The sequence below is a fragment of the Pezoporus occidentalis genome, unplaced genomic scaffold, assembly GCF_034315485.1.
Source record: "Pezoporus occidentalis ecotype Australia unplaced genomic scaffold, CSIRO_AGI_Poc_V1 ctg21, whole genome shotgun sequence".
Lineage (NCBI taxonomy): Eukaryota > Metazoa > Chordata > Aves > Psittaciformes > Psittacidae > Pezoporus > Pezoporus occidentalis.
This window is the reverse complement of record NW_026913964.1, coordinates 3,652,456-3,666,254: the sequence shown is the minus strand read 5'-3', so window position 1 is coordinate 3,666,254 and position 13,799 is coordinate 3,652,456. Positions and strand designations below refer to the sequence as shown.

Genomic DNA, 13,799 nt, shown 5'->3' with positions numbered 1-13,799 from the left:
TTCCGTGAACTGGGAGTCAGAAATCCCTTTTCTCTTCTGTTTTTCTGCTGCAGAATTTCCCAACATTCCCATTATGTGGGCTCCAGAGAGGGGTAAGCAACATCTTCAATCCCACCCAATCATTTCCAAACTAATTCTTTGCTAGTATTTTTTTGCTTTTTTAATCATCATCAGAAACAGGTTTTAGACACATTTTTCCCATTTGTTTGATTTTTCTTGTGGATTCTCATATTTTGTTTTATAGGAAGGTCCCATGGCCTCCCCAGGTGCTAGGGTCAGACTCATCTGCTGTTTCCATTTGTGTGCTATTCTCCTGTGGATATTCATGGTTCACTCTGATCTAATATTACCAGAGGGTGAGCATCTAGATTCTTGGGATTGTTTCACTCATGGTATCCTAAGTTACTGAAAAAGTACTGCCACCCTGCTGCTCTGTCAATCAGTTGGCAGGCTTTTGATTTGTCCTTGCTGACAGTCACATCTGATTTTTTGTGGGCTTTGGTCTTTTGCAGCCTGTCTGGGGACTGCCTGACATTCACTACTCTCTTTTATTCTTTCTACTGGCTGTGCTACAGTGCTGGCTGTGTGGCACTGTCCTCCTGAAATCTTGGCCCTTTACCTGACTGTCTGGCATTACCTCTTGACCATCTAATTGCTTGACACTGATTACCTACTGCCCTGTCCGTCCATCTGTTGAACGGCATGTATCGCCTCCTTATTGTCCTTTCGATCTGATTGCACATGGGCATTGGCCTTCTGTTGCCCTGTCTCATGCTCTGAGTGCCTGGGCATCACCTTCCTGCTGAGTGCATCTGCTGACTCTGTGGAATTGCTCTTCTGCTGCTTGGCACACCTGCTGACTGTTTGGTACTGCTTTATCAACTTGCTAAATGTCTGGCATTTTCCTCCTGCCTTTTCACCTAATCCTTCAATACAGTATCCCCTTGCTGCTCTTTGGGTCTGCATACTCACTGATACTCGCTCTTTTGCTGTCCTGTCCACTTGCTTTTATGCCTGGTGTTTTCAATCATATTGTCCTGCCCACCTGCCTAGATTTTATTTTTAAATATGCACCAGTCTGAAAAAAATAAGAAGGATTGTAAGGAATGGGGAAAAAAATATTGTTTGGCTCCTTCATGATCTGATTCAGTTCAACATACCAGCCAAAACTTGATCTCAGTACCAGCATCCACTTTTTTCATAGAACTGCTCAAAACTTTTCCCTCCTTACAAAACAAAAATAATAATAAAGCTGAATTGCATTAGGTTTTTGTTTCCATCACTTCATTTGATAGGTTTATTACTGTTCAGTACTACTATATTCAGTATTAAATTTGACAGCAATTAAGTACTAAACCATATCACTAATATTACCTACAGTAGCTCTCAGCATCAATGGAAGGTAGGTAATAACAGAGGGAAAAAAACAATCTGTTGCTGAGTCTCAGAAAAATTAAGGTTTTATTGTAGAGATGTTCAGTAAACGCAGTGGATCAAAGGGGTAAATAAGAAATGCTACAGTACTCTTAATTTGAAACACAAGGTTACACCTAATGTAAAAAAGTCATTGCATGAGTACAGTATTACCAAACTGCAGTGTGTCTTAGTTGCTGCTTCCTACTGTTTACCAGGAAAATGGTCAATTGACATTTTACAGAATCCTTTTGTCACTGTCTCACAGATCAAGAACAGGACTTGACTACATCTCTAAGGACCATAGTAAGGGGATAAATTGTTCTCACAGCTTAGAGTAAGAAGCAGGGTTTCCTGGGTCTTCTTTTAATTCAACTCACTTGCCCTCTCTTTTCCTAGCTCTGCCACAGTCTCTAGCTTATTATGTTTGTTTGTGGCTTTAATTACACTTTTAAATCCAGCCCCAAGTAGGAAGCAGAGAGAATATTCTGTCATAATGAACACTATCATAATTTCAGAATAAATTCTTCCTGCACTTAGAATAATTGTATGCAATATTCTTTCAACTTTAGCTTTTCATCTCTCCAGATACAATATTACTACTTCTGCTATCTTCAGAGATACCCTAAATATGCAAAGTTATGCCTAACCATGCAGGCAGGGCAGCATCCCCTTAGTCAGTAAGTAGGCTGTTTCACCTGTGGAATCAGAGTGGGACTCTCTGGGAGAGCACCCTGCTCACATGCTCCCAAGACCAGCTTACCCCTGTGCAGGATTGCTGCCCATGCAGCAGATAATGTTCCAAGTCAGAGCAAATAAGAACCTCTTCCCAGTATCTTTTTTTTCTGTTTTCCCAGGTTTTTTTTCTGCTTGGAGAAACTGGGGGACACAAATGTCTGCCTTTACTTCCTTACCATCTTCTAGGCTCTCTGTCCTCTCCTCATCCTTTCCAACCCTCCCTTGCTTCTCTGAGGATATTTTTTTCACAACTTCGCGAACTTTTAAAGACAGAAGGCTGGCAGTCTCTCACTTCCTACCAGCTTCACACTGTTGAAGGGTCTGATAACAAGAACAGATCTCAGTAGCAATTCTCTTTCTCCCAGTGTTACTTTGCTGCTTCCCTAGGCTGTTGTTTGAGAAGTGGCTTCAAATGCTGGAAGGGAAGAGGAATATACACTCCAGCACTGCAGGGCTGCAAAACGCTGCTAGAACTCACTTCTTATCCCAAGGACCATAAGTCATTTTTCTGTGTATCATTTTAGTTACATCTAATATAGTTGTTTGGGGTTTTTTTAATCAGTATTACCTCAAAAAAATGGCTTCTTTTCAAATTGTATTCAGGTTATATACATTTTCAATGCGGAACAGAATCAGAAACTGGAGGAAATAAATACAATGCTTTTTCTTGATTGAAAATTATATGTACTGGAAAACTGATACTGTTTGATACAGTGCTGTCTCAGACAGCTTCACTGTAAAATATCCAGGAAAATCAGTTTTCCAGCTGCAGTGGTCAAGTTATGTTCAACATATTTTGATCGGTTTACAAAAATATAATCGTTAAGTTGGAAGAATACATTGTGGGTTTTGTCTTATAAATGAGTCAATTTGGTTAAAGAAACACAAAAAAATTGCATACTAACCCTGGGAATAACATCATGTCTATCAAATCCCAGGAACAGTGAAATACAACATTATTTTGTTGTTTTTTAAAATGGTTTTGTTTGGCTGATTTTGTTATTGTTAAGGTATCATTTAGTCTATCCTGTGCACTTTTCACCAAAAAATTAGCTTCTGGAAACATCATGAAGAGTTACAAGTCTTTCCAGCATATAGAGTTTCTCTTTCCAGGATAACTAAATTTCCAGTTATCAGCCTAATTTTATCTTAGTTTTATTTCCTCTTGATAGACTCTTTTTCTTCCTTATTATCTCTAAAAATAAAAACAAACCAATTTTTTTACATTTCTCATAATTTCCTGAACTACTATGTCTAAATCCTACAAATTATTTGTCAGAAGAGTGTTTTTCATATATCCTCACTTCAATGCAGTATTTAAGTTCCATTAAAATTTTTACAGCTTGCTTTCTTTATTCTTCTGTGTTTTCTAAAGGTGTCTTTTCTGATGACAGTCAGCATTGTAGCAGTTAAGATGCTAATTGCTTCAGTTGTTTCTGAAAAGGAAAGAAATTTCTAACTAATTCAGGTCTTTTGCTATCAAAAAGGAAGACAAATATATAATTATTTTGCTATCCTTGGGATTTACAGAAGTTGTTCCACTGCCCTGACCTACTTAATCACTGCTTTCGGTTTCAGTTGAAGTTTTCCATTCTTTTAAGAATAATGTGTCTGACGGTGTCTCCTATCAACTTGGAATTCTAATTTTGTTATGTCTGTATGTAGCTTCTGGATCCAGTTTGAAAAAATTACTTAGTTAATTTTAGACAAGAATGCCTCACATGATATATGTGCTGAAGAGCACATATGCCTTTTAGTTCATGCATTGTCATCAATGATGAGGGCTTTTGCTGTCACAAATCATATAACAATTTACTGAGGGTATGTTGATACAGAGTAAGTTCTAATGTGTGTCTACTGTTACCTCTTTACTCAGTGGTTGAATAGCTTTTTGTTAGAAGAATGAGGAGATAGATATGCAAAGCAGGTGTAAGAAGCAAGATGACACTATTTTTACATTGATTACTTCTGAGCACTGCAATTAGTAACCCATGCTTTTTTATTTTGTTCTGATGAATATATTTGGGAAGATTTAAATACCCCATCTTCTGGGTTCCCTTTTCTGGAAACATCCTTCAGAGTACAGGCTAGGAAAAGCTGTTTACTTGGTTATAATGCAGTTTTAACTGATTCCTTGTGAAGATAATATCCGCAGTTTAAAGTTAGTGAACTTCCTTAGTAAATTAAACTGATATATTCACTGAATTTATACGTGAAAAAAGACCCAGTTATCCATCCTTCAATGACTGTTACAGACTTGTTCCCCCAGTACTCTTTTTTCTATTGTGCTGCCCAGCTGCCCAGACAGTTTTTAGATTTTGAATTTCCTGGAGCCTCTTTCACTTCACTTGGGAGTTTGATGAAGTCATATAGATGTCATGGTTTGGAAGTTTTATCTCAGACCATACCTACACTTTTGTTTGATTAGTCATTTATGGCTCTCACGGTACATCATAGAAACAATAAATAATCTTTTCCATCCTTGCTATTTATTTTTGGGAAATAATTGTACACCTGAATTAGGCTTTTTCTTTTAATCTTTTTTGCACTTGGACTGTAGTATTTATGAAATAAGCTTTGTTTTGTGTGGTGTTGCAATCGCGTACCTCACTCAAATGGCAGATTTGGCAGGTTTCAAAGCTGAATGAAACCTACACATTGCACAATTTCTTTTTTATTTTTCAGGATACAGTCCCTTTTTCAAGAGGGAGAAATGATTGCATTATTGCCACTTCTTTCCATGAGATGACCAGTTCTTCCTTTAAAACAAAGTAGTTGTTTATGTATTCAGCAGTATACAGAATTAATCCTTGACCAGCAAGGCCTAAAGCTACAGTCTCTCTCAAACTCTTCTACTACTCATTCAAGTATTACTGATTTCTACTGTTCAGCATTGGTGGTTCCTGGAATGAGAAGAACATGGAAGGACTCAAAGTTCTTTTAGATGTCTTTGTCTCCCAAGGATTTTGTTTCCTGCAGCATCTTTATAAGGAGCTGCTCTAAACTCATCATCACTCTTTGCAGGCAAGAGGGATCCTGTAGCAGTATTTTTCTTTTGACTTTTTTAAGCATTAAAAAAGACATATTTATTGATTTAGCTGGAACTTCTGGGATTTTCTCAATTAACAGATTTCACGTTGTTATGACAGCTTAATATTTTCCCCAGAAATATTTTGTGTCTTTGTTTCTTTTCCTTTTTACATTTTTTAAAAAGAGAATTTTTAAATCTAAGTTCTTTAATCAGGCACATATTATTGGGCAGGTAACCCTAGGCAGGTAACCCTAGGTGTGTATGATTTTTATGTTATTCTGAATTATTGTCTTCCATTGTCTGTATACATTATATAGAAATATTGCTGTATAAATTCTTTACTTGTTAATCTGCTTAGAGGTGTGATGTTTGCAGTTGCAGTTCTCTGAGTGTGAACACACTTCTGTGATAGTGAGCATGCTTAGCATGTGCTCTTAGTATGCAAGAGCCCAGTCCTGTGTATATTTTAAGTACATAGAGTCAGAGCTAACTTCTTCCCTATGCCTATCTAAGAATCTCTTCTGCCTTAACAGTTGTTAAAAGTTACCACTTTTCTCAGTGATCCACTTACATAGTGCTAGTACAAAAATCAGTCTGCTGAAAAAGTTTGGACAGATTGAATTTTATGAAAAGGCAAAAATATTTTTCAGCACAACATAATCAGCTGCTTCAAGCACAGCAGAAATGTATGTGAAGGGAGGTGCTTATATACCTATGTTGCTAATCTTTGTTAATGAAAAGAACATTACATTGTAAGAACTTTAGGGTTTCAAAGTTAGGAGTTGAACAGTTAGGAAGTAAACCAACAGAATTTGTCTATACAATGGTAAATTTTCTTAATCTGAAAGCATTACTCTCTCACAGCTGAGTAGTGTCAATAAGTGCATGGAAGTGCACTTCTAGTGCATAGTGCATGGAAGGTGCTGTAATATCTTCTAAAACTGGAAGAAACTGGTGTTTTGAGTTCAGAAATGTGTATAGGAAAGAGCTTAGGAACAGTGAAATAAAGGAGAAATATACTGGATTTTGTTATATTGATAACTATTAAGTATTGTGAACCATTAATTAAATAGTGAAATAAAATTCCAGAGGAAAAGGTGAATGTGGTATATTTAATATTCCTTATTCAATATAGATTAGGAGTTTTGCTGTTTTTCATTCCAGTGCTGTGTGCTGCAGCACTCTCAGCAAAGTACTTTCCACCATCTCTGTAAGAAACTTTTTCATCCAGTTGTTTCTGTGAGAATCTTGGAGAAAAAGTGTGATTTGTGCCAGGAGTTAAATAACCCCGTGTAGAAAATCATTTGACAGAATACACAGTTGGTCCCTTTGACTTTCAAAATCTGTTCAGTTTTTCAGTTTCAATGAACACATCATTTGCATGTGCCTAAATTGCAGCTTTTGAGACTCTGAACACACGAATTGCATTACAGGATCTCACAAAAGAATCCTTTCTATCAGTTTTTAGGTGAAAGTGTTTTAAAGCTGTTGTTATTAGAGGTGCTTTATCATTTGCCTGGGGAGTAAAGATACTGTGTCAGGGAATCTTAAGGTATGTTTTGTAATTTTTGTAATGCCATGGTGTATTCTGGAAAAACTGTCACTCAGCAGTCCATCCTTTGTTGTGTAGAATGTGTATTTTAGGAAATTGTTTTGGTTTTAATCTTCAGCATTGATGATTGGCGATTGAAATTGTTTGGAGGAGCTACTGTACAGAAACTGACTGGAGTTTCTGAAGTACAAATATTTCATATGCAATATTTGTCCTTGGTTGAAGGTAGTAGATGACAGGAAACAACAGACAACATTCTCAAAATGAAGTATTTCCACATCTCAATCTCAGTAACAAATGTGTCGAAGCTAAAGTATTGCAAAATTATTTATTTAGAGATGTGAAATTCCAAGTAAAACGAAAGGGAAATATATCTTTGGTATAGATACCTAGTCTACAAGGTAGTACACATAACTAGAAGCACTGCACATGGCATTTTTTTGGTGAGACAGTGCTCCCTAGTTGTTATACTGTTAGCTAAAGCTCATTACATTGTCAGTTGCATTAACTATAGCATTCTTATTGATGGTCTTATTGAAATACAGTAGGTATTTATAATCATTTCTCTCTGCTGTACAATTCTGCAATTTGTAAACAACAATTTTTTTCACTTCTCAGATTTTTTTCTACTTCAATTTTTAAAGAATTTTGTGAAAGTTGTAACGGATTGAATAGATTTTTACATTTTATATTAAATATAAAGCAGTTTGAAATAACTGAGGGAAATCTTAACGATTTGCAAATAAAATATTAAGAATGCTTTGTAGTAGCAGAATGGTGTCACTACCTTTAACAGCAAATCCTCAGCTGTACTACTTCTATTGAGCAGCAAAGGATTCATTTGTACGTGAAGTGGAGTTGAAGTGGGAAGCACAGTTTGCACATGAAAAAGAGGGCTGAAAAAGGAAATAGGCACCTGGCTCTCCTTGTAAGCAAGTTCAGTGGCTTGTTTTCAGCTGTTATTTTAACAATAATCTGCCTAACCTCTACACCTTTGCAAATATTCTGCCTTTTGTCACTGGCTTAACACACACCATTATACAGCTGTAACATATTGCATCTGGTGGGCTGTATACATCTTCATGGAGCCTAAATGCTTTCCCCATAGTGCAGAAAAGCATTTGATGTTTCCTTTGGTTAACTGCTTCTGAAATTGACTGTGCTATAGCTTTTAGGTTTTATAACAATGTGGTGGGGTGGGCAGTATCATAAAATCAAGATCAGATTCTATGCCATAAGTAATTTGTAGACATTTACTATCTAAAAAATCTGTTTAGTAATCTGGATTTTAAAAAAAAAGGTTATCGTTATCACTTTACATAACTATTCGAAGTGGCATTTTGAAGATGCACGTGGTTGGTTGCCGATATCCACTATATCCACCAATTTCATTACCATTTCTATTACCAAATGGGGTAGACAAATAACTGATCTGTGAAATCTGTGTAAATCGAATACAGTCAGGTTTAGCTCAAAACTTTGGTACAAACCTACTGAGATGCAGGAACAAGTTACATATTCCACAGTGTGGCTTTCTCCAGTATATTAATCCAAATTTTTAGGTGCATCTTCCCCAAAATGTTTTGCAAGCTCTAAGTAAGAAGGAAACAATGTTATGAAGTAAATCTTTTGATCAGCTTGATTTCAGTTGAAGAAAACAAGGTCTTTTAAGGAAAGTTACCATAAATACTATATTTTTTATGTATACTTAGGTAATTTTTTTTTTTTTTACAAAATTAACTATCACTGGAGTCCAAGTACTAAAAATTAAATATATTCATGACTTGGTCATGCCTAAGTCATCAAGTACTGTCAGAGGTACCTCTACCAGCGAGTTGGTTTTTATGGTCATGTACATAGTGGAGTTAAACTGATAAAATCGTTTGCTGATAACAGTTTATAAACAAGAATGACATTGAATTATCTCCTGTTATCTTGAGCCTCATGACATAGGCATCATTACAGTAAATGTTATGATGGATCTCAGTGAGGGCACAAGTTGCAGGCAAAGGGAATTGTGGATGTGAGGAGAAACAGAGAAAACGGAGTCTGTACTTAATCTAATCTAACAGCAGTTATTACTGTGACACTTTTATTACTCAGCCACATAAATTCTGTGTCATTCTGTGATGTTTAGGATCTTCATGGCAGCACAGTTGCTGAAAGTATTTTGAGAGTGCAAGCAAATTTCAAATCAGCATCCTTGTGCTGCATGTATACCAAGCTCACCATTGAGAAGAAGGAAAGATGATAGAATAAGCCACCCTAATACATTTAGACATATTTTGTTTTATGTAAAGTAATCCTATCAAAGCCTGGGAGAGCTCTCAATATGTTTCTATGTATGTCTGACACACAGAGCTGCATTTAACATCAAAAAGACCCAGCAGGAGTATCAAAATGGAGACTAACCAGTCTCAGGTTGAGTTTCTTACTGTACAGGAAAATTGACAGAAGCCTAGATGGTCACTTCATGAGGAGAAACAAACACACACATTGGGCCAACATCGGCCTGATGTCTGCCTACCCACCACCAGTCTGTCCTGTGAGCCCAAACTTAGTGATTGGGGCTTAATTTAGCCTTACGTCAGTTATTCCCCACTACTCTGGGACCATAACAGTTGATAGGTTTACAGACCCCCATCATTAGCATTCATTGATAACTCACTGTTGAGGAAATTATGACTGTCAGGCTCTTACTTTTAAGGTGCATGTGGCCAGCTCATTGGTGTGGATGTGAATCTGTCAAAAGCCCTAGAATGACAGTAAACACCTCTACTTCTGGGATCCGCCCTGTCCAGAAGCAGCTATTCATTGCTCTCTGTATGTAGGCTATTCTTGACTTGCATGAATCCATTACAGCTAATTTGACAATGAGAAGTCAATGATAATTGTAATTACATACATGTGAAAGGACAGCAATTGCATGGTGTACCTCTAGCTGCAGCATCTCAGTGATGTGTTAGGGCCACTGTATTGTTACAAAGTTATTACCTGATGACAAGTTGAGATACTAACCTGCTTGACTTTGGTTGCTTTGCACCAATAGCATATGTGATCGGTTTTACCCTTTTGACAAATTAACTGAGCAATTAGCAAAATAAATTTTATTTTGGAGAGTGTCAGGGATCACAGTTCCTGTCAAGCCTTCAGTCGATAAAGAAGATGCAGAATATCATCACATGGTACAAGTGACTGAAAATTTACCCTTGTCCAAAGAACTTCTCAGTGTACTGAAAGAAACCAACTGCTGCAAGCTGTATTATCTCTTGTACTAAGAGAAGAAATGGATAAGTGATATTAGGTGAGAACCTCTGATCAGTCTAGCTCCATGTAATCTCTGTTTTCTCCCCTGCAAAAGAGTAGGGATGTAGACAATAAGCTGACACAGGTGACTTGTGAATAGAAATTACAGGCACACATCATCTCCAGCAGAGGTATACTGAATAACCTCGAAGGAGGTATCTCATCTCCAAGCCGAGAGATTAAATTCTTGTTAACTAAAGTATACACTTCTTACTCAACTGTTTGACAGACATGACTGGCATTTTGTTTGCATATTTGACTGATCTGTCCCCATAGTTCTTTGTGCAGTGTGGTCTGTGAGCTCTGTTGCAGAGGAGTATATAGGTATTTTTTTTGTTAGACCCTTCCAAGACTTCTGCTTTCAATAAAAAACTCAAATAGGTAATAAAATGTTATGCTAATTCTGTAGTGTGCTAGATATATATTATCTGCAAATTTGTCCATTAATTTGCATAAATAGTTTTATGATATGCTGTGCAGTGTCATAGATTTTAATTTTTTTTTCAGCAGAGGCAGGCTCGGTCATCTTAATTTAGTCAAACTTATTATGACTTGTCTCATATTTGCATTTTAGTTGAAGAGATAAAGCTGTATTACCAACCCAAAACTGCTGAGGAGTTTATGTCTTAGATCATTACTTACTATTGAGGTCAAACTTTGCTATGCTTAATACCTGACAGACAAAAGATAAGGAGTTTCTGAACATTTCAAGAAGAATAATCCTAGGTATGTTAAGTAAATCAGCTCAGAGTAAGCATATCCTCCAGAAGCTGTCTGTGAGGGCTTCCACAGGTTTGGAACTGAACTAACTTACTTTATATGGAGGCATAGAAAGGCAGTGAAGCATCAGAAAACTGTGAAACCAATTGGCAGTGAGCCATCTGTTAAGCAACCACAACTACGTCAAAGATATCTAAAAATGTATCAGTTGGTTTGAGAACATAATGCCCTAACTCCAATTAAAAGGCACATTGAAAACAATCAAAAATGTGTTTTAAAATAAATTGTCTTTGTTCATATAGCTATGAAACACAAGCAGAACTGCTCTCATAGACATTGTTATCAAGTCCGGAATAATTATATGAAATAAACTGGTAGTCTCTACTTTTCCTCTCTGGAGTAGAAACTACCATTTTATTTCGGTCCCATTGTGTCTCTCCCTAGTTCCCCCAAAGCCTGACATTTCTATCATGTCCTGTCTTACTTTTTGCTTCTCCTGAGTTTTTCCATTATGTATTTATTGTCTGTCCAAGCCACTTCATGCAGTGTTACTTCCATCCCAATGACTTTATTCACTCACCCCTTTCTCTACCCTCATTCCTGACCATTTGACAATTCTGCTGCTTGGACTTCTTTTCCGCAGTTCTTCCTTTCCACTTAGGCTTCCTTCTTCCCACATTTCCTTCTCCCACCTAAATTACAAGCCTCAGCTTTTTTTTCACAACCTCCAAAGTGGCCTTTCTGCATTTCTGTCCCTCTACCTTCGAGTTCTTCTGCTTCTGTGGAACCCCTCTTTTCCACCTCCATCTTGTATGAGTCTGTCTGTTTTGCACTTTGACCTTAGGTGGGAGAAACTGGGGACACTTTTTGCAGTCATTTAATATCTTATGCAAATTTACTCCAGTATTTTCTGCCTACTTTGTATATAGTCATCAGCCTCAGGTTTGACAAATCAGTGTGTAGTGTCAGTCATGACAAAAGCATCACTGTGACAGCTCTGAATGAAATCTCATCATCATTTTTTCCTGCTTCTGCATATATAGTAGTGTTGTGATCACTGTTTGTAAGAGAGACAGGCAAAAGCCTTTATCTGTGATTTGTTTTAGCCAACACTATGGCCCCATGCAGCAGGCAAAAGCTGACTGATGGTGAGACTACCAAGGAAAAAATGCCTGAATTCAGCCTTGCTACAGTTCTGGTAAAATGTGAAGGTGCTGAGTCACTAATTCTTTAATAGTTTGCATGCAGGTAGATGTTGGTACCAGACAGTTAATTCCTGAGCTGGATACAGATGAAAGTCTAGTTTTGATATCTTTCTTCCACCCTTCCTTCAAAGCTGAAAGAAGTATTAGGAAAATTTTCCACCAGCACTTTGGTACATTGTTAGGTGAAAAAAAGAGTTGTTACATGTAGACACGAAGTATCTACAAATCACTGCAGCGCTGCTAATTTCATTCATATACATATATCTAATAAAGAATGTTCTTCCCAGTGTGATGGTGATTTCCATTCCTGAACACTGTGCATTTTAAGTCGTGCTATTTGGGGGCATCCCAGCAGTGGTTTTTGTTGGGTGGTTGTTTTTTTTTTTTTTTTACATGCATCCAGTCAGGCTGCAAATAGGAAAATGGGAAGCATTCTGCTGTTTGTAGAAGTCTGCCTGCAGTAATAAATGTAAGCATATGCATTTTGAAACAGTTATTTTTAGAAACTTCTGTCAAGGGCTGTACTGCCGTTTGGACTTCCTGCCCTTTCAGGTTTTGTTGCTTAGTCTATACATTTTTAATAATCACATTGCCTGCTAGCAGTGACATTTTGTGAAGGTCATTTTTCTTGTGAAGTTGGAGAGTGGACCAGAATTTTGTTGAAGGATTCCCTTAGCTGCAGGATTGTTGTTTATCGAACTGTCTTGCATCTTGTACTACCTTTGAAGCCTGTTTAGAATTTTAACTAATGATATCTTCAAAGTGTCATTATGCTCAAGGGCAAAAAAAGAAATCTCAAAATGTACTTTATATTTAAAACCAGTTTTGAATAGCTTTGAAGCATGGTATTAGCTGAAAATAAATGGCATAGATATAAACTTACTATGTATGCATACACAGAGAATTCCATGTTTCACCAACTTTTTCATTGTCAGCAAAGTGTCCCTTCACCATTGCAATGCCTTTTTCTTCTGTACTGTAAAAATCATCACATCATAGAATCATAGAATAGTTAGGGTTGGAAAGAACCTTAAGATCATCTAGTTCCAAACCCCCTGCTGTGGGCAGGGACACCTTACACTAAATCATATCACCCAAGGCCTCGTCCAACCTGGTCTTGAACACTGCCAGGGATGGAGCATTCACAACCTCCCTGGGCAACCTATTCCAGTGCCTCACCACCCTGACAGGAAAGAATTTCTTCCTTATATCCAATCTAAACTTCCCCTGTTTAAGTTTTAACCCGTTACCCCTTGTCCTGTCACTACAGTCTCTAATGAAGAGTCCCTCCCCGGCATCCCTATAGGCCCCCTTCAGATACTGGAAGGCTGCTATGAGGTCTAAACGCAGCCTTCTCTTCTCCAGGCTGAACAGCTCCAACTTCCTCAGCCTGTTTTCATATGGGAGGTGCTCCAGTCCCCTGATCATCCTCATGGCCCTTCTCTGGACTTGTTCCAACAGTTCCATGTCCTTTTTATGTTGAGGACATCAGAACTGCACACAATACTCCAGGTGAGGTCTCACAAGAGCAGAGTAGAGGGGCAGGATCACCTCCTTCGACCTGCTGGTCACACTCCTTTTGATGCAGCCCAGGATACAGTTGGCTTTCTGGGCTACAAGTGCACACTGAAGCCGGCTCATGTTCATTTTCTCATCGACCAGCACCCCCAAGTCTTTCTCCGCAGGGCTGCTCTGAATCTCTTCTCTGCCCAACCTGTAGCTGTGCCTGGGATTGCTCCGACCCAGGTGTAGGACCTTGCACTTGGCATGGTTAAACTTCATGAGGTTGGCATCAGCCCACCTCACAAGCGTGTCAAGGTCCCTCTGGATGGCA

General features: G+C 37.8%; 1 protein-coding gene across 25 annotated transcripts in view; it reads left to right on the top strand.

The window, feature by feature from the left end:
* The window catches only part of GPHN (gephyrin), a 299,961-nt gene that overhangs the window by 172,259 nt on the left and 113,903 nt on the right, over positions 1 to 13,799 (top strand). For 14 of the 25 annotated variants that reach the window (XM_062619283.1, XM_062619281.1, XM_062619276.1 and 11 more), the window contains one exon: positions 54 to 92. The exons of the other annotated variants lie outside the window; for them this stretch is intronic. In XM_062619283.1, the coding sequence (XP_062475267.1) occupies positions 54 to 92 (39 nt within the window). The remainder of the gene's footprint in view (positions 1 to 53; positions 93 to 13,799) is intronic. 25 annotated transcript variants of the gene reach the window in all.